The sequence below is a fragment of the Diplotaxodon limnothrissa genome, linkage group LG7 (genome assembly GCF_057381915.1).
Source record: "Diplotaxodon limnothrissa isolate DT_005_m linkage group LG7, D_limnothrissa_male_GT1.1, whole genome shotgun sequence".
NCBI classification, from domain to species: domain Eukaryota; kingdom Metazoa; phylum Chordata; class Actinopteri; order Cichliformes; family Cichlidae; genus Diplotaxodon; species Diplotaxodon limnothrissa.
Genome location: NC_140602.1, coordinates 61,511,109 through 61,533,280, shown reverse-complemented (window position 1 = coordinate 61,533,280; position 22,172 = coordinate 61,511,109). Strand labels below are relative to the sequence as shown.

At 39.8% G+C, this 22,172-nt stretch overlaps 1 protein-coding gene across 2 annotated transcripts; it reads right to left on the bottom strand.

Moving 5' to 3' along the window:
- Positions 1–4,909: 4,909 nt before the first annotated feature.
- pnp6 (purine nucleoside phosphorylase 6) lies at positions 4,910–14,197 on the bottom strand. Of its 2 annotated transcripts, none has more exons than XM_085358601.1 (6): positions 14,163–14,197; positions 11,482–11,651; positions 11,289–11,392; positions 8,027–8,202; positions 7,745–7,935; positions 4,910–5,142 (listed from the first exon to the last, which is right to left on the bottom strand). In XM_085358601.1, the coding sequence occupies exons 1-6, from the start codon at positions 14,195–14,197 to the stop codon at positions 4,910–4,912; spliced, it is 909 nt and encodes a 302-aa protein (XP_085214727.1). The 2 variants fall into 2 exon arrangements, with proteins under 2 accessions (XP_085214727.1, XP_085214728.1); XM_085358602.1 differs by having other exon boundaries at positions 11,482–11,645.
- Positions 14,198–22,172: the final 7,975 nt, after the last annotated feature.

Below are 22,172 nucleotides of genomic sequence, written 5' to 3'. Positions count from 1 at the left end.
CCAGCCAGCGGTGATTAGCCCCCATAACAAATGCAAATTCTGGAAAAAAAAGGGGGATTTTCATTAATGGCCAGTCTTGTGTGCAAAGCAAGACCACAGATCCTATTAGCGGAATGAGGCTTGGAGGGAAAAATGGACTCTTATATATTTCTTTAACTATTTGCTGCAAAAGGGGATAATATTCAAAATGAACTCATAACACCATAATGAGCAGGAGGGCAAGCATCCCCAGAAGCATCTTCATGCTGCTGGATGAAATGTGTAAGAAGAAAGCTTATGCACATGAAGTAAAGAATATTTCCCTTTTGTACTCAGTTGTGCTTGAAATCCTGTAAGACATGGGTCCTTCGAGCCTTCCTGGCAGATGTCAGTCAATACTTTAACAGCTATTATTTTTAAACTGTAAAGTAGTCAGTAGATGTAACTACAGCATCAACAATGTCTCTTTTTCATCTTGTTGCCAAGTGAGTCATGCCAATATGCAAGCACAAAATAAAGCTTATGGGGCAGAAATAATTTAAAAGACTGCAGTCTAGTTAAGTGATTAACAGAACTTTTCCTTTTTCCTGCTAAAACTTCTTTAAACACTGATTCAATGAAAATTTGAATTTGAATGAGGATCTTTTTCATATCAGTTAAAAAAATAACTTAATTATTTATTATTTTTGGTCACTTAAGGACTTTTTCAAACAGGAAACTGATATATAAACACTCTTTCAGTATCTGAAGTATTTAAACAGATAGCAGATTTATTACAATAATAATATTCATCTAACATCCCATTTTGTGCCACCTTTGGATACTTTGTTACATATTCACTCTTCTGTTTGCTCTTCTGTTTGGTTCAATTCATGTCAGTGCTATTGTTATAGTGCCAATTCACAACAACAGTTACCTGACGATGCTTTATAATGTAAGGTAAATGACCCTTACATTGATAAAACCCTGTTTTCTACAGTCATTGGTCTCCACTGATTCCAAACGGAAAGTTTTGTCTCCATAGCACATAAATGCTGCATTAGGTTTGCTGGCTACTGATATTATAGCTTATTAATCCTCTTTTTTAAGAGTCAGCTGAGAAGCTTGAAGCTGTCCAGTAGCTATGAGCTTCAGACTGGGAGCTGGTGATTGAAGTAATTAGTCGAGTGTAGTAAAAAGACTGGAGTTATAATAAATGGACAAAAGCATTACATCACATTCTTCATGTCTGCTACAGAATCTGATGTCATGAAGCACTGAGCACACAGTTTTTGTGCTGATGTTAATGTCAGAGCAGGTTTGGAAGTAGGAGACGCTGCTTTATATGGGATATCTAGGAGGGATTAAATGTCCCGCACTGATTTGTTACAATGAGGGCATAGTATTACAGTCCTACACTTGAATTTCAGTGAGCTCTTTACAACGCTCAGGTCTTTCACAAGTGTTTGTGCAGGCAGACTGCACTTGGTTTTTGATACAGCTGTGGCAATGGGCTAGAAAACGCCTGAATTCAAAGATAAAGTGCTGGAGCCCAACACTTTTGTCCGCGTAGTGCATGTGGAATTAACTGGCCTGACTGGTCTTTCTCTAGAGTCTAAAGTCATTTCATCCAGCAGCATGAACATAAGTCCTAATCATAATTTTAAAATGCACTAAATAACATTTTTAATTAATTTATGGCATAAGTAGGCAAAGGAAAGTGCATATATTTGTTTATTATTTGGTTCAAGGTACCTAGCAGCTTCATATGATATAATGATCCCCACACTGTAGTAAAAGGGGAATACCAGAGGTGTTGGTAGTTGAATATATAGCTAGTAGGTTCACCTTTTTAAAAATATTTACATGATTCCATGCAAATTTAGAGGGTGTTGTCTTCAGGGTTATTCAGTTTGCAATTTTTTGTGCTACATTTGAAGTGTTTTTGTCCACAGGCTGGGTAGACCTATTTTCTATGAAAATTAAATTCAGTGAATAAGGATCCATGTTTACTTTTACACAAACGCTTCAAACCATATTCCAGACTCATAGTCTCTCTCTCTCACTCTCTGATCGACAGCTTTATTAGTAGAGCTCTGCAAGGTTTTGCCCTTGTGGGACAATTTGCACATTACAGTGCTGTCTGCGCTGTTTGTTTGAATTTTGTTGCAATCAATCAAGACCAGTACACAACTTGAAGCTGCAGGCAAATAATTGAGATAATCCAGATAAACTGAGATAAACCACGCCACTAGCTGCAGCGCTGAGTTTGACCTGTCACATCCCCACAGAGTTGGAGCAGTAATTTTCCAGCTCCACCCTGCACACTGGTACAGTGCTGACACACTGCTGGCAGCTGACACGATTTGGAGACAGCGTGTGAAAGTCAGCAGAGACATTCCCTCACTAACGCTGTTCCTCGGGTTTGTAAGAGTCACATTCAGTAACAGGACAGGAGGGGCACTGCTGCCCCGATATGAGCACAGGTACATGACAGTCTATAAGGGCACAGGGTGTGTGAGTGAGACAAAGGCTGAGTGTGTGACAATGTGTGACAGTGTTTAAAAGTGTCAACTCAGCAGAGCTGTCCCGCTCTATTTCCTCAGCTTCTCTTTTCACCCTATAATAATCAATAACGAGCCCCAGCCTCAGTTGGCACAGCAACAATAGATAGATCAACATTACATTACAGATGAAGCCTGTCAGCAGCCGTAGGGACTGAAGAGTCAAAGCACTTTGTTCTCCTCTCTTATTCTCTTTTAGTCGCTCCCATCATCTATGCTTTTCTGTGTCCCGTTTCCACTTCCTCTCATCCCAAAGCAGAGAGAGAGCTATTTGAATCTTACATATCTTTGAAGATGTCTTGTGTTTTGCTGTGCAGTTAAGTTGCGACTCTTTTTTACGAGTATGTGCAAATACAATCAAGCTCAGTGGTGTGTGGTTTGGCTCTTGGGCTCATTTGTATTAATATTTCAGCTCCACAGACGGCTGCACGCTGTATGTAGATGAATTATATAAGAGAGTGGAGAGGTGGGGTGGACGGAACAGCCATTTTCGCTTTATCTCAATCTGACTCTGACCTCATCTGTTTGAAGTATGTTTAGAGTGAAGGATTGAAAGAGTGTGGCGCTGCAGACAGAGAGTGTGTAGATGTGTTGATGAGGTGTGTGCTTTGTTTGGGGCTATGTTTGCCTTTATCTCGCTGTTCACTGAACCTCATTATCGTTGAAAGAGGAAGAAAGTCCTTTTCTCCTTGAAACTGACTTCCATATTGATTGATTTTGGGCTGTACCCCTGTAGTAGCCTGCTTACACACACACACACACACACACACACACACACACACACACACACACACACACACACACACACACACACACACACACACACACACACACACACACAAACAATGACCAATGTGTGCAGTCACCCATGGCAAAGAAAAAATGCAATTACCCAGATGTCATCTCCAAATTTTTATTTAATAGCAGCAAAAGCTGGTGTGGCAAATAATTGCTTTGCTAGAGTGCATTGTTATATAAGTGAATACAATTCTAACCTGAGACCTCAGTACTTTAAATAAGATCAACAAACAACACATAAGGGTTAATTCATCCAATAAAGTACAACCACAAGAAAGACCAGAAAACCGGAGACTAAAACAAATTGCCAAATTTGGACTGCTGAGCTTCTATTTTTCCGGCCTTTCCAGTGAATGAGATGGTCAAGACAAGCTGGCAGGCAAACTTGTTCCAGATGAGCACAGAAAAGATTGAAAACTGCAGGTATTCCAGCCCTCTCTGATGTTACAGTGTTAAGGCCTCACAGTGTGCAAATAAAGCAGTCCACTAAAGAAAAAAACCCTCACACATCACAACCATTTAACAAGACTGCTGGTATATCTTTCAGACTATACCGTGTGCTTTTTGTGTGATTAGTTAGATTTCTCTCTATGTATGATATATGTATGGTATAAATATATATATATATAACTGTAACTGCTGATCTACAGTAAGAGATTACTAAAACCATGTGCTTTTCATTTTTTGACAAACTTTTAAGAAACTCATTGATTTCTTCTTTAAATATTAGGAATGATATCAGAGATTGGCCTATTTATTTGTAGGCCAGTATTATATGATAAATACATTGGATAGATATGTCGTCTGCCTGCTTAGAAATATAAAACTCTTGATTAAAGTGTATAATAAATATGCCCACATTGATTTACAGGTAAAATAATTATTAAAAGTGCATCCTTAACAAGAAGAAACCACTAAATAATGCCAGTTGATAAGTCCAGTCCATAAGCTAGCAGGGTTTTCCACATGCACCTGAAACAGATAAATGGTGGATTCATAGGTAGTAGATGCTCGCATTGCTCTCGCTAAAGACAAACTGCAGCATGCATGCATGCAGCAAAAATATGAGTGGGAGAGAGGAAGGAAGGCGTAAACTAACCATCAAATCTTAAAGGTTTGGATTCACTCAGATACTCAAGTCTGGTTTTCAACAAGGACCCAGATTAGAATTTGCTGCCACTGTGATAATAATAGGGAGTACAGGGAAAACCCCAGCTACCCTGCGGCACTTACATTAGGAGAGAAATGCACACCGGTGGTTGTAAAAGTATTACTATTACAGTTATTTATCTGTGATATCTGAGACTGTGGAAAGTTGAAACATTGGAATGGATGCATGGATTCAGGCTTACGTTTCCTGGATCACATTTGTTGATTTGTGCAGCTCTTGCTGAGGTAGTGCTAAATCCCTTAAAATCTTAAACCTTATAACTTCTCCTAAATGTCCACTTTACCCAATAGCAAATAATAATCTATCCCACAAAGCACCATTTTTACCTTTTGTTCAAAGCTATGATTATTCTGTCACCACAAATTTGACTGTAAGGCCTAAAATGTTCAATTGGTCCATCAGATAGTAGATGATGTTACTAGAGGTTGGCTATGAGGCGGCTCACAAGATTCTGGAGCTCCTGAGTCCTGCGCTCAGTAGTCTTCAGCACTTCTGTGTGATTTGCTTTTTCATTGCTCTCATAATCTGTCACAACCTTGTTGGTGATGAGGGACAGGCCCAAGACACGTAAGCGACGGTCAGGAGCCACGTCCTCCTGGGCACGTGTGCCACAGTGACGAGCCACCACCACCTCCGGGACTGTGCTCATACCTAGACAGAGGGTAGAGGTTGACATTTAATTGAGTACATAAAAACATTCCTTTACATCTCAGTTAGTACTGAACCTTGAAAGAGACACGTTAAAAAGAAAAGGTGGTTTGACTTCAGCACTGTGGTATAGGTCACACAGGATCCTTCATTTCACAAAATGCAACTTTATAGCAATTTCTATTAGATCATCCCTGCTTAATTAATCTCCATGGCTTGGCTTTCTCTTATAAATGTGTAGTTACCAACCCAAATCAAGCTAACACCTCACAGAACATGACGAACATGCCATAACAAGTAGGCTTAAACTTAAGTGTAAAAGTAGTACTAAGATAGTTTTAAAAAATTGTGATAGTGGCCCTCCTCTGAGCAGCAAAACAAGCCAATATGACTATATTATTAAAGTCATAAATAAACATAGGTATATCCAATGTTTTAGCAAACAGTTGCTTATTAAGAATTCATTTGGAGTCATTTTCTTATCGTTATATGATGTATTTAAGATCCTAATTAACTTGTCTGCCATTTGTTGCTGCGTCTGTAGCATAAAGTGTTGAATTTTTTTAAAAGGATTATGGCAGTGAAAGTTCATGAACTTAGACATTCATTTTTATTAGCTATCTTGTAATAACTATTCTGTCATAAATGGCATATTTTCCTATAATTTAGCAACTACTCTGGCTGTGAACTGACATATGTAAAAGTAAACTATAGTAAAACTCAAAAAGATAATGAACCCAGGTAACAACTTCATCATCTTTTTCTGCCAATTTTACTACACAGAAAATATTTACCATTAAACATGCTACATTTACTGCAACTGATCTGATGTAGTTAAAACTGGTTTATATCAAGTTCTTGCTTTGTAGGACATGAAAGTCTAAATCACATTATGATGCATAATAACACAAACAAAACATCAATTGCTATACAGTGAAAAAAGAGTAAGAGGGTGTATGCTGTGATGTATATGATGTGAACCGGTGGTTACAAGGATGAAAAAATGATCTCTGATGATAGCTGATTTTTCAAGTTGGTACTGAAAAAGGTGCACGTGAAACTGATTTAGTGATGAGGTGTCTTGTGTTGTGCCCCTTAAGCGGAGCAGTAAGTGTTGGAAAGGAGTTATTGGTTTGAATTTGAAAGTAAAATTTAATGCCATTATTATCTGTGTAAATTAAAGAAAGTCAGGGTACTCGATCCATGTGCACAGGTGGAAATGAATCATATGAGCTCTATGATGTGTTCTTGGTTCAGTAATATCTCTTGTAGTGAGGGAACAAACTGAGAGGAAGTAGCACAGCAAACTGGGAGGCAGTGTTACGGCTCCCAGTTTGATCTCCACCAAATTATTTAGAATTAGAATTTATTCATGGATGGATCTAAAGAGCACAAGTGAATAAAACTGTAATGAAGGCAAACAATAAGCAAGTCCAATCACGTAACATAAACCTCCTTCTGTATTGTCATAACAACAAATCACAAATAACACTACTCAGATAGTTTTTCTGATTTGTTCCCGTCATAGCCTGAATCCAAACCATTTACTGTTGACTTGTAGACTCTGCATGTATAAATTATTATTTTAACCACAGAGCTGAATTATTTAAATAAGAAAACAGAGCTTGTATTTAAACCAACTTCACCTTCAAAAACACAAAAGTATTGTGCAGTATAATTGTGTGTAACTGTATACTACCACATAATGTGCAAAAACAAGTGTGGGGGGAAAGAAACAGGGGAATTAGAAGAAGCGTTTTCAAGAGTGAAGAATTGCAAAGTCATTCATACTGTATGACTTTGTAAAAACTGGAGGTTATGTAATAATAACAGGAGAGCCAGGTGCCAAGTTGGTCTGTCAATGATCTGAACAAATAAGTAACAAATACAGACATAATACATAATAGATCACTAGGAGGACCAAATGAAAAATACTATCCTTTATACAAAACAACATTTTGCATGCATAGATTTTGAAGTCATTTTTAGGTCTTTAATTTAGTTAAGCCATCATATCTTGTGTACCTTTAAGTCTGGGGTTCAATATCGGACAATTGAACCAGACAGGAAAACTCTGTAGTATCACATAAGCTTGTTTTTGCACTGTCCTGTGAATCAGGTGAAAACTGATGCTTTTTTCCCATATGGAAAAGAAATAGTAAAAACTTGTAAAAGACTTGCATAAGATGTGGCCTACTTCATACAGTGAATCATATAAGGCTTATATGATTTACTCATGAAAGTGGCCACTTTCTCATTACTTTTATATATTGTTTTAGTAAGTATCCAAAACATACAAGTCTCATTTATATAATTTTTTCAAGGGATCTTATATCTGTTTTCACTCAAGACAGATACAAACTTTATAAGATTTATATATATCTTTTCCATATGGGTTAGCTTCCACTAGTTCCAACTGTTGGGGTAATATTACTGCAGAAATTTAACTGTTGGTACATCTTCAAAGTAATTCGTCTCTCCGTATTCATATTTTTTTAATGTCTGTATGGTGGCTCTTGTAGATGTACTGTTATGAAGTTTTAACCCTTTATGGTACCTTTTAAAAGGACACTATCTGAACTGAGGATGAAGGAGCTGTACTAACCCACAGCATCAGCCCCCAGCCTCTGCAAGAGTTTGCACTCAGCAATGGTTTCATATGTTGGGCCAGCCAACATGCAGTATACCCCTTCCTGCAGGAAGCTGTCATAGCCCAGTTCCTTTGCTGTTTTTCTGGTCAGGGCTCTCAGGTCACGGTCATATGCATCTGACATGCATGGGAACCGCACTCCAAACCTGCAGGGATAATTAATGCATGAATGAGACACAGGAGTAATGTATAAGATACAGATTTTCCTTTCACTGCCCTGCCCGAGTGTTTCTGTACCTCTCATCATTGTGCCCACACAGAGGGTTCTGTCCTGCAAATCCGGGCATGTTGATGTGATCTTTAATGAGCATGATGTCTCCCACACTGTAGGTGTCATTGAGTCCTCCTGCTGCATTTGTCACAATCAGAGTGCTCACACCCAGCAGATAGAAGACTCGCACTGGGTAAGTCACCTGGAAAGATAAAAATTGTATGCTTCAGAGACAGCAGCTGTCACTCTTTTATGGTCTCAGTGTTTGTCAGTAAATTACAGAAGGAAGTTACAGGTAACCTGGGAATAATAGCAAAGCAAACAATTCATCATATGAAGCAAACATTATAAAAGTGCCAGCTTCTTTATGCACTGATGTCAGTAAGATTTTTATTACTGTAGGTTTTTGCGCATGTGTGGTACAGTGGTGGTTCTGTGCTAACCTTTATATGGCAACTGATGGCCCATAAATGACTGTTGCTTCTTTTCACTGCAGTCACATTTAGAAATTGTTTTTTTCTATTTCACATTCCCCTAGAGATTGAATTGCCTATGAAAGTGCTCTGCTAGTTAGTGCAGAAATGTTATCGAGTAGCTTGCTATCTTGATAAGGTCAGTGCTGTCACTTTGGAACATTGGTATGCTTGATATAGGATTTGCATATTATAAGCCCACAACAAACTTTGTTCCATGGACAAAATTTAAGCAGAGCCGTGTGTAATAACAGGACTGCAGAACCTCTAAAAGCAAACGAATGATATAATGTTTGGTGGAATACTTCTTCTAAAAAAACATATTCATTGTATAAGACAAAGTAATCAATTATAGGCACTTATTATTGCTGGTGTAATCTTTACTATACTAAATGTTTCAGATGAGTGTATTGCCATGGTAACAATAGCTGATCTGCCTAACCACAAGACAGTTGTGATAAGCGTGTCTTTAATTTGGCAGATATTCTGTCATTAAGCAAAGTACTGGAACAATTAAAATGTGCGGACAAACATCAGAGTGACACTGAGCCATGCAGTTACTGTACATGGTTAATAAAAACATCCCATCTAATGTTATCTTGGCTTTATTTTTTTCAGGTTGCCAAGTAGGACTTAAGGACCATAACACAGGACAAAGTCCAGTACATTCTGCCAGTGCGCCCCAGGGTGGCTGTGGCTACAATGTAGCTTGCCATCACCAGTGTGTGAATGTGTGTGTGAATGGGTGGATGACTGGATATGTAAAGCGCTTTGGGGTCCTTAGGGACTAGTAAAGCGCTATATAAATACAGGCCATTTACCATTTTACCATTTACCAGAAAAGCAAATTTGTAGTAGAAAATTTTACTTAAGCTGGCATAGGTGGGGGGTGGCATATGCAGACGATTCATCTAGAGACATTTAAAATGTTGTTTGTCTATACTTCTAACTGGATATAAGAGGACTATAAAGCATCTGACCTTCTGTTACTATAAAAAAAATGTGTCTTTATGATTCAGGGGGGTCATATGGAGAATTTTATGTGGATATGGCATGTGAAAGCGGGTAATAAAAGTCAAACCAGGATACAGTCTCCACAGGCCAAAGGGCAATCCAATGTGACACACTGGTTGTCATCTCAGCACTTCAGCTGATCATTCTACAAACTTGGTAAATTGTTACCTCAAGTTGTACCTATCCTTGATCCTTGATGTCATACACCCAAATTTCCCCTTGTGGGACAATTAAAGGATTATTCTATTCTATTCTATTCTATTCTATTCTATTCTATTCTATTCTATGTAAGTGCTTATTAAAAGTCACTAGGCTATTTGGGAGAAAGTCTTAACCCTCTCAAGGCAGGCGTTGCCGATTTGCAACAGTTAAAAACTAACAACCTGATTACCCCACATACATATTTTATGAGGTTTTTTTTTACTCAGAAGTACCACTGCAGGACTTGGTTGTGCATTAGCAACAAAAAGTTTAATTTGAGCCTGAGAGGGTTAATTGTCTCAGAGAACAGCTTTCTCTCATAGAATATAAGCTTTATGGAAGAAAGTCTGATTTTGACTCATCAATTTAAAGAGCAACAATCTATTTTGACGGCAGTTGGAACTGCATGTTTTTCTCAGTGTGACTGACTATGTCAGAATTTAAACTGCTGGCTGAATTCTACAGTACAGTGCATCGTTTGCATCAGCAAGGTCTCAAGACACAGAAGCGAGTTGGGTTGTGTAATGGAAATGTTGTATTTGTTCCAGAGTTGCTTGTTTTTTCACAGCACAATAATGCTGATTCATGAGTTATGAAACTATTCTATGAAACATGATTGATACAGTCTTGAAGACCCTGAATGTTCTGCTGAGGGAACGACTACACCATATGAATGTGAAATGAGTACACCACTTCGTCTGTGTGCCGAGCCAGAGTCTCAGTCCCATATGCATATAATAACCTTTTTAATGAAAACTCTGAATGATGACTGCTTTTTATTTGTCTTGTTCTTTCGTTACTGGATTTCTTCTGTAATTTGGGATAGAAATTGTGACAGAAAGCTGCTCATGAGGCAAAGCAATAACAAATAAATGTATATCTTTGCACATTTTCACATGGAGGCCATTCAAAATGCAGTTAGATCAAATATAATCCCAGCAGAGCAGAGCATGGAAGTGGACAATTAATGGGTTACATCCCAAAGAGTAAACACCAGGTATCTGCTACTCACAGTAGCTCAAAGAAAACACCAAGCTTTCTTAACATAAGCAGAATACGCAACTAAAGCTCCCCACACAAGACTGGTCCACACACTGACTAACCAGCTCTTCACTTGCTTATATGCTGCTAGGTGGCTGATTGCTGAATAAAGCCAGCTGTCCACTGGCTCCTCGGGCGAGCTGGGTGGAAGCTAAACTACTGGATGAGAAAAACGCACCCACACAACACACAGACTTGCTAGGGCTGTAACAAATATAAAACTCATATCAGAGACATGACTGTTTTTAGCCATACTAGCCTCACTGCTATTTAGATGATTAAAAACAGTCATGTCTCTGTATTTACTGCAGACTGAAATAGTTTAACTTTTGCTTTGTGTGGAACCAACATTTTCTTAGAACTGCAGCTATTTATAATTGTAATCCCACAACGCCAGTTTAAATATTGGTAATTTATTACTTATTTTTATTGTGAAATAACTATACACTCTATATAAGATGGCTGTAGCCAATGTGACATCAGAAAAGAAAAAGATGGTCTAATCTGGGTAATAAAAGGTACCACAAGCAGTAGATTATCTCTACATACTGCTGCTTACCGTTTGTATGTTGTAACCCTCGTAGAAATGGAATCTCCCCTGCATACAGACACACTCGCAGCCATTCAGCTTGCCAAACACCAGCTGCCCTGCATGACCCTGCACTGCACAGCACACGTGTAGCATTAGCCATTGCTGGCATGAATATGCACACTGTCCAGACAGTAATAATGAGTTTTAGGAAACCGCTTACCAGTGCTGGTGGGAAAATGTGGAATATCCTCATATTTGAACACTGTCTTCTCCTCCAGCAGATCAGCTAGACCGCCCAGGCCTGAACCACAGATGATGGCCACTTTGGGACGCTGCTTTGTACGGTTAAGCAGCCAGTCCGCTGTCTCCTTATAGTCTTCATAACTGTATATGAAAGTGTTAAGGAACATAAACAATATCAAGTCAACATGTGCAGCTTTAACTGAGAATACAAAAGTAAGACATTGTTGAAAACAGAAGAACCAGCAGAACAGCTTCAACTGAAAGTTGTTTTAACTTCTATAGGCAATCATTAAAAGTCAGAACTCTAAAAAATAGAAAGATTAATGAGTTTTGTTCAGTTAAGGCTTTTCTGTGTGGATCAACTAGCCTGACCTGTCTATCCAGCTAAAGTGTGTCCCTTTGTGATGACAAAGTTTCCACAACTCATGTAAAGCTAATGCTCATTGTCTCACTGATTGCACTGGTAGAGTTACCCACTATTCAGCAAAAGCGATGTTAAAAATAAGTGAAAAGATCATCTGGAGGAGAAATGTGGGAGTAAAAACCCACAGAAATGAACACTGTAAAAATATGATTCAATGATGCAGGGTGCAACACACTGAAGGGCTTTTACTTTGCTATTTTGAGTGCACCAGGCAAATTATAATTCAGGGGTGCTGATTTGATTGGGAATGCCCCAAGGTACTACATTATATAAAGCCTGAACCAGTCTGTAATTCTGGTTATAAATGTGGTAGTAAAGCTATAACCTTGTTAATGTTCCCTCAATGCCTCAAGTCAAGCCTTGTTGTTAAAATACAGGGACACTTCAGGCCGTGGCCTTTACCAGATCAAGCTGAAGCAGGGGAAAGCCCAAAGACTCTAGAAATCCCATCTAAGATATATGCTATATCTGATTAGAATTAGATGTTCTGGCTTATCTTTTCCATATTCCACCTGTTTCTTTGCTAAAAACCTAGCATGGAATTATTTTAGCAACAGTAGAAGTTTTGGCAACTGGGATGGAGAGTTCAGTCAAAGTCATAAAATTTCCATGAAGTAAGAAAGTAGGCCAGCTGCCAAATATATCAGGGGCCTATGCATCAAAAATGTTATCCAGAAGAAAGAAACTGAAAGTAACTGAATCATTATCCAGTCTGTCAGTTGCAATTGTGGCTCTATAACTAATTCTTCTAATAATAACTAATTTTCAGCTTTGTACAAGAACACCAGTCAGGAAGATTAACACATGGCTGTACAAACGTCTGCTGGATTAGAAGGTGGAGAATAAATGACAGCATGTCAGGTTATTTAACCATTGCATGTTTTTTTTTATCAGTGATTTATAAACCCAAGCAATGGAAACATGGAGACATCAGCAGGGGTGTATAATATGTAGCATAGCAATAAAACCATCTCTTATTCAGCAAGAACATGATGACAGCTCTCATTCCTGTAATTCTGCTGTAACCTTTTATTTAAGGGGAAGTAAACTTTCCCCATAAACAAGATGAATTTACTTTTGAGTAGCCAACTAGACTTACCAAATAACAATTATAAGAACTTGATGTTTAGCCATCTTTGTATGATGGTGTTAATCTGTTAGATTATCCTGTTTTTTAAATTACATAATAACCTTACAATTTCTACTATGTGTTAGCATTTTAAAGTCATGTCAAAATGACAGCTTGTAAAAAAACTGTGAAAAACTCAGTACAATCCATGTTTCATTAGCTAAACCAAATTTAGTTGCAATAAGTTAAAGTAGCTGTTTTCCGTGTCATCCTCTACAGTAGCTTCTAATTTTACAGAGCAGAATCTTAAAAGCAGAACCTCTATAAAGCCTTCTGCTTTTGTAGAGCTAATAACACCTGGATGTTATTTACTTTTTTAGTCCTGTGGCAGTAGTTTTTCACAGCTACCTAGCAACATATAGAGTAATATATGGGTAAGCCAGTACATTTTATTTCGATTTTTCTCCTACCTGCCTTTCAATTGAGCTCAATGTTTATCTAGGTTACGTTTGTCTTTGAGCTCACTTTGTGATTATGTTCAATTATACAACAGCAAGCAGGAAGTGAGTTTGTAAGGGCTCTCCTTCCCTTGAACTGGTGGGCTGGTATCGTGTGGAGCTGTCCGTGGTGCTGCGGGAAATTTGTATTCAGGCTCTGAAGCCTGACTGCCACATATTTCTGGCATTCCGAACACAAAGTCCCGAAAAAACAAAAGGCAGCTTGACTAGTCGCGGTAGTTGCTAAGCCCCAGGCTTTGAATTAGACACACAAGACAGGCCTGTAAAGTAGGCGAACATGCAACCAGTCTGACTAGATCATTATGATAGATAGCAATGACATTTGCATTTTTATATATTAACAATGCAGGTTATTCTTCCCTCACGCTGTAGGTAAAGGCTTCCACCTGTCATATTACGACAAGCTCACTTCATAAGAGGAAAACCCTCATTGGCTGGTCTAATCTTCAGAAATAAGCGTCCTGTCACTTTTGCCTTCATTATACGTTTCTCAAAACGCACAAAATGCTTTATGTAAATCTTAGGATTTATTCTTTAGACCCTCTTCAACACCGTCCACATTCCAATTAGACAGCGTAGTGGCCTTGACAATCATTAGGCTCTTTTCACTAACATCCAGCCTTGTCATCCAGCCTTGTCATTCCTACCTGCAGTGACTGCTGGAGGGGTTTGCCGCTTCCATATCCGACGATGGCGACGATAAGGTCCCGTTTAGTGTTTATTTTCACAGGTGCTTCCCGTGTATGGTAAGCCAGTTAAAGCCGCCGATGGAGACTCTTCTGCTTGGGTGGACGGAGTGCGGAGGGGGTGTTGCGCGTTGACGTCAAGACATTTCGTAGGGGATGGGGGCGGGGCTTACACAGAGTGCCGGTCGCACTTTGAAGAATACAAAATCCAATTTTCCAGCCGACTGGGCAATTTACTGATCCGTTTCTCATGACGAGACAAGACCGGGAACAGAGGGAGAAACAGTGAGAGGGCGACAGAGAAGAAGGGAAAGGAAAAGATAAGGAAATAATAATAATAAGATAAAATCTAAACAGTAATGTTGTGGATTTTTTTTGTTATTGTTTTTTACCCCACAAATATAAACAAACATTTCAGATTTCAGATGTTCCATTGAACACCAGTTCGGGGAAATCCCGCATGTGTCTGAAGCATGCTGTACAAATAGTGGCTCTGACTAACAATTCAAAGTGCTGACTCAGGGATTAGTAGAAAAGAATGAACGTGAAAACACACAAAAACCTAATACAAAGCAGTGACACAAGGCATAAGAAAAGGGGAGCAATGTACTGCATGTAATTACAGAGACAGGATAAAGTAAGGTAAATACAAAGCTTATTTGTTTAATATTTTATCTTAAAAAATCACGAGTTTACAATTAACAGGTCTGGTTATGGATTAAAGCCAACAACTCATAAACCATAAACATTCCAGAAAAAGTGAAAAATAGTTTAGTATAACATTTCAACTTAAATATGAATAGTTCCTATTTAATGCAACTTCTTTGCATTTATTTTTTTTCATTTATTCACATGGGACAAGTTAGAAACAAAAACATGTCATGGTGGTGTTGTGTAGCAGGCTGGAGTTGGACCCAGATGCAAGACTCGAACACAAAAGAGATTACTGAAAGAGGCAGCTTTTATTTGCAGCAACAAAGCACTAAACTAAATACATGAAAACAAAACCTAACATTGGAAACTGAGAACTGAAAACTAGAAACGTACAATAAAAAACTAGGAACTGGGGAGAAAGCAAGGAGAAGTCAATGGCCAGCGTTGGTATTGGCGTGGTGTGGCGTGGTGGTAGTATCGGACGGAGGCCCTTGGGCGGCTTGAATGGTGGCTGGTATTGACAGGGATGGGAACCCTTGAGCAGTGCAGGATTGGGCAGTGCAGTGACCACTGGTTCAGGCAGAGATAAACCAGATGGAGCAAGGACCTCTGGTGGAGCAGAACCAGAAAGTGCAAAGAGCTCTGGCTAGCTGGAGCTGTGCAGGGTACACAGCCTGTTAAGGGTGCAGCGGCTAGGGCTACACAGCACATGAGGCTTCGCAGGCTCAGGCTGCAATGTGGAGACCATGGCTAGCTGGGCAAGCTCGCCTGACCCCCAGCGGAGACAGATGACTGGGACGCCTCAGCTGAGCCCCCAGCAGAGAATGAAACGAGAACCTCCGGGGGACCAGAACAATCTAAGGCCTCAAACTCAGTCTCTGAATTCCAGTGTTGGGTAAGTTACTTTAAATTAGTAACTTAGTTACATTACTAGTTACTTCTCTCAAAAGTAACTCAGTTACTTCAAGTTACTCGTTACTTTCAAAGTAACTAGTTACTAGGGAAAGTAACTTTGGTTTTACTCAGAATTCTCTTGTTAATGTGTTGCTTCCGTAACTGGATACCCAGCGAGATTGCCAGTCTTCTAGCTTGCTTACTTGCCAAAGGTGCACTGTGCCACCTACCAATAGAAAGGAAAAAATAATGTGCATATTTCCACGAGTGAAATCCCACACCTGGACCATCATTGACCGCCGCCATGATTCTAGCCTACGTCACAGTGTCACGTGCGCTTTTTACATCCAACACGAAAACTGCAGTTGTGGTGCTTTCGATTGTACTCAGAACTCGGAAATTCTGCCTTCCGAATAGGAAGATGTAGGCAACACCAGACTGCAGATGAGCTGCATACAGAGCTGGACTGGGACAAAAAATCGGCCCGGGCATTTTGACTAGACAACAGCCGCCTATCTAAATCCCAGTAACGATTAACGCGTTCCTGATTTTGGCATAATAACTAGTTACTGTGCTCATTATCACAATAATAACGTAGTTACTGTAACGCATTACTTAATAACGCGTTAGTCCCTACACTGCTGAATTCTGCCTGGGTAAAGTTTCAGTTTGTAATTGGCCCAGTTTAGCTACACAACAGTTCCAGAAAAACTGTTATTATCCGGAACTGGGTAACAAAGCCTTGGAATAAACAATCTCAAGGCCCTTATCCATTAGCAGCTACTCAGATCGACTCACCCCCTTATCACCACAACTTGGCTTGGATTGACTGGTTTCCCATTACAACCTAGTACTACCTTGTGTGCATGCTTGTCAACATAGCAATGCATCTGCACATCCCAAGACGTCAATAATGTGCGATACGAAGACTAAAGGTGGACATTCAGGCAAGAATATACCTACTGCTTGGTCTGTGGCTTTTCGTCAGACTCAAGGATCACCGCATTTCTTTTTTTTGGGAGCTATTTCCCTCGTTGCTGGGTTTCAAAGATGACGTTTTTGACTTTCGTGAATGAGAAGCTCTCATGACTCATTGAGTGACACTACTGACCAGCCAATCAGTGTCATGCAGTGTGACGACATCACATTTTAGTACCTGCTCGGATCGTTTGGATCTGAAAAAGTACCAGGTACCAGGTACTATGACCTAATGGAAAACTGTGGTAAACTGTGCCGAGTCAATGCGCGAAGGTACTGACAGAAAAGGGGCTATAAAGTTTCCAGGCTTGGGAGGAGTGTGAAGAAAACAGTCTTCTAAATTCTCTGAGCTGGAGTTACCAGTCTCTGTAGTAATACTTCCAGGCTTGGAAGGAGCATGATGAAAACTTTTTTTTTTTTTTTTTAAATGGAGGAAACTGCGTCAGAATAAACAGTTTTAGAATCTAAACACTCAGATCAGGACAGCTTTGTCTTTAAAAAAAACTTGGGACCTGGAGGAGGAGAGACATGGAAAATTTCTTCCGCTGCTGCAGCTGTGGTGATATAGGAGACTCCTGCTGCTGTGGTGAGGTAGTAATGGAGGAATTAAGCTGCAGCGCTGTAGAAGAGGAGGACCAATGACCTGGGCCAGCTCTCAGTGCCTCCTTAGCCTGAGTCAGGGAACAGCCAAAATCCTAAGCTATACATGTAAACAAAACCTAACATTGATTGGAAACTGAGAACTGAAAACTCAAAACCAGGATCAGGAACTGGGGAGAAAGCTAAGAGAAGAGAGGGACACAAGGACAGCAGGGGAATACACAGCAATGTGAGACAACACAACAACAGGCAGAGGAAGACGGTGGACTAAATAGAAAGAGACATGACAGGGAGGAAGCAAAACTGAATACAATAAACACAGGACATGGGACTATCAAAATAAAACAGGAAACATGCACACATACTAAGACGTGGGGTTGACACTGGGACTGGGGACGAGACAGACATAGGGACATAGCCAACTGGGGAGACAGAAAGGAAACACAGAAATCAGACACAGGAGATAAACGAACATGAAGACAAGGGAGACTAAACATGAAATGAGGAAAACGGGGGAGGAACAGTATCAAAAACCTAAAGACTAGAACTATAAATATAACCTGAGCAGATAGTAACTAAGAAAACTAGAAATAGAAATGTTTAAACTGGAAACTTAAGCAAAAGCCTAAGACTTAGAAATGCTGGTACCATGACAAAATAAGAAGATGATCAAAGTGTCTCATCTACCAAATCAGTTCAGATATGTACTGTAAGTCATGAGTAATCAGTCAGGGGGGATAAAGTAGACCTGCAGATTTAATTGGAGCTTCCTGCCCTTTAATCGTGCTCACTGGGCTTTCAAATTCCTTTTGTGTCTCATATGCCTGCACAATGACCCTCTTGAACACAGAGTGCTCAGCTGATGTTTGGTTTTAATGGATGTGGTGGTGACTGCTTGTGTGTTTGTGTGTAAGAGAGCAGGATTTTGTATTTAATACATAGTATAAGACATATAATCAGAATTATTTTATTGTATCTGTGGGTTATAGAGATACATAATTTCTTTCCCCTTTGAAAACTTGTGAATTTTCAGACGCAGTGAACCAAGCCATACTCTGTGAAACAGGGCAAAGTAGGCTTCTTTAATTAAACTCAAGATCAAATTCAACACACTTCTTAAGTCTTCAAATAGCTTAAGTTCAGATAGCATGTTAAAGTTTAAACAGTAGATCTTAAAGTTCTGTATTTTTATATATATGAAAGGCCTGTATAGCTGTTTGGTATAGTACTTGCACAACACGAGTGTTTGGTGATTTCTGTGCACATTTTTCTTAGTAATATTTGTTGTTGTTGTTTCTTCTTTCTGGATGAAATAGGGAAGTTAAAAAAAATCGAGTGTGCAAAAACGTTTCAGTTCTCTTAATTTGAAGAAATATTAAAATGATGTTAATCAAAAACACACCAACAATCAAAAATTATGTCTTTAAAAACATTTTGAAATAGACCATTCAGCATTATATCAACTTTCAACTGTTAGGGCTTTGAGCCAATCAGCAAAGAGTATATTGGGATGCTGTCGAGATTGCCAGGCAACGAACCAGACAACCATCCTTTTTGTGCCTGATGGAGGGAAAGCTTTGTGTAAAATGAAAAGTTCTCAAAACGTTTAACCTGACCCATTCAACCTGACCAGGCATAAAGGGAAACTCAAACTATATACTAATATATACACATGAGAGTGACAAGGGAAGTAGAAACACATGGGGAACACAGCTGGGACTAAACACAGGATGAGCGAGACTGTCAAAATAAAACAGGAAACACTGAGGGAGAACACACATGGATACACATGACAGACAGGGGAGACATGGGAACAGAAAAGGGAGACGAAGAAAGAGAAAGTGAGCTAGAGAAATGGAGGGAAACACAGACATGACTGAGGAAACATACACAAAGGACATAACAGACTCTCAGATGAGACACAGGAATGAGCCAGAGGCAAGAAAACATGAACTAGAAATACAAAAAACTTAGAAATATAAAAAAAGACTAAACTCCGTACTAACTGTAAAAACTTGAACTAAAACATCTCCAAAAATGCAGCAAAAAGCAATCATAAATACAAAATAAACTCACTGTCAGGTTGCTGGGTGTTAGGGAAAATATTCTAAAACACTTCTTCAGTAAAGACTCAGAGAAGAGAAACACACAGAACTTCTTGCTAGCAAGGGCAGCCTCCAGACTGAGACTCGCACTAAGAAACTGCCCCAATCTTTATTTATACTTCAGTAGGTGTGTGTGTGTGTGTGTGTATGTGTGTGTGTGTGTGTGTGTGTGTGTGTGTGTCCTGCTGATCAAAGGGTCATGAGAGCACAAAAGGTACATCCTTGGTCAGGAAAGGGGGTAGTCTCCCCCACCCTAGATAACATGGTGAGGAAGTCCAGCAGTTCATCTATATGTAAAGAAGCACTTAAACTAAAACAGACATAGCTACGTTAATCCTGCCGTAAAACAATAAAACAAGGTATGAGCTCTCATGCTCCCAGACGTGGGGGTGCATTCCTGGGATGCACCCCAAGCCTGCAGCCTGTTAGAGATCACACACAATTAATTATATGCCTCTAAGTATACATGGTTGAATATTTTCTAATACAAATAACTACATGCAGTATTCTACCATATGCAAACTTATATCACTAAAAGATTATACTGACTACTAAATACAATTTTCCATTGACACTGGGTCATTGGCTGGACCAACGACCCAGCAACCTGACAGTGTCTGTTTTCTTCTTAATTCTTTAGCTTCACCTTAAATCACCACTTAGACCTTTGAAACCTGGACACAGCTGAGTCTTTCAACAGGTCAATAATTGCTGAAGTCCTGATTTCAACTCTATTGAATATTTGCAGATTACACTGAAAATCTGTGTCCATGCCAGGAAACAACCAGTTTAAATCAACTCTTCTGCCAAGAAGAACGATCAAATATCCAGAGGTTTGATGATGAGTATTAAAAGTGTCTGGTTTTAGGTGCTTTGGTAAGGGACATTTCACGAAATATTAGCCAGACTGTATGTATATTTGTATACTTTTGACCCTGTATGGATTAGAGAAAATCAATACAAGGAAAAATTAGAGAAAAGTACATTCAAACTTGTGCACCTAAGTTTTGTTTTTGTTTAAAAAAATTTATTTTATAGTGTACTAGACAGTCATTCCACCCGAGAAAAAGATCAGTTCAAAGAAATCCTTAAAAGCTCAAAACTACAGTGACATTCATGTCCATGATGAGTGTATAGACACTTCTCAACCCACTTCTAAACGTGACTGTAATTAAATAATTTTAATTTTAACAGAATCTGTTTTGAGTTCTTTTAAATGTAGTAACTGGATCCTAACGGTGTCACAGCAATATTGCACCTCAGAAAATAGAGAGCAAACTTTTTTTTTTAATACACCTGTGTTTTGTCCATTTTTTAATTGTCAAGTGTTCTCTGTCTATGAGGTGCCCACACTTGAAAAAGACCAGACTTTGAATTTCACTCACTTTATTTTGACCAGCTAGTTTGATAGCTGGTAGGTAGATAGATATGTAGATAGATAGGTGAAAAACCGATAGCCCGTCTAGCTCAAAGTCTTCCTCACAGTGGAAAGTGGATTGTGCTTCGTTTGCTGTCCTCTCAGTATGTCGCACCCGGGTCAAATGATTGCTGCATGCATTTTATGGTCTACTAGGCACGCCAGCCCTTGATTGTTCTAATTCAGCTCACCTGGCGGAGCGGCACGCACCAGGCCGTGCTTAGTTGTAGATTGCACACAAGGTCTAATCAGCGGCCACGCGCAAGCAGCAGCACAGAGCAGGTAGTGGGCAGGAGGAGGAAGAGAGGAGTAACAGCCACACCTACTAGGTCAGCGCGACACCTCCCACTCGATCTTTGCTCAGCACTGCCTGGAAAGATCGCACTCAGGTGGGCTGGTCCCTTGCTTGATCTTCCACCGGTAAAAGGACCACAAGATGCCGGATGTCCCGATGTAAGATGGTGCCCAGCTCAGGACTTGTGGTAGCAGATTTTGGACTCTTGATTGAAATGCTGGAACTTGGAGAGACCCTCACATGCACATCTCGAACAATCCCTTTGGAATCAGGATTCATGCTGATGACTTTTGCGAGTCTGAATTGCCCTCTAAGGGCATTTTGGTCGCAGAGCCAAACTATGTCTCCAACAGCGATGTTTCTCTCTGCAGTATGCCACTTACTGCGGATGAACAGGTTTGGTCCAGCGAGTTGGCTCCAGGACCTCCAGAAGTTGTTGACCATGGTTTGTTTTTCCTTCAGCCTTTTGAAAGGATAATTTGTGAAGTCGATAGTCTTGAAGTCCCCACTTTGCGTGGCTCGACCAAGCAACAGATTATTCAGCGTGATGTAGTCAATGCGATCTTCTCGGCTCTGAATTCTGGCATCAATGGGTCTCTCATTTGCAAGGTTGGCAGCTAGCTGGAGTGCTGTCAGAAACTCACTGAAGGTAAGAGCCTCTGTATTGCCAAGTGTATGAAGGGCTCTCTTGGTAACTCTGACAGCAGCTTCGGCGGCCCCATTTCGGTGAGGTGAGTCAGCGGGAAGAATCTTCCATGCCCAGGTGGTCTCATTTTTGGCAGAGTATTCTTCAAGTGACTCCTTGTTTTGTTGTCTCAGGTAAGCATACATTTCTTCTAATACAGGTTTGGCACCGACAAAGTTTGTGCCAGGATCTGACCAGATTTTTCGGGGATGGCCTCGGACAGAAGTGAACCTCTGGTAGGCAAGCAGGAAGCTCTCTGTTGATAGTGTGCTTGCTAATTCGACATGAATGGCTCGGCTTGCCATACAGCAAAACACAACTCCCCAAACTTTCATGGTCACTC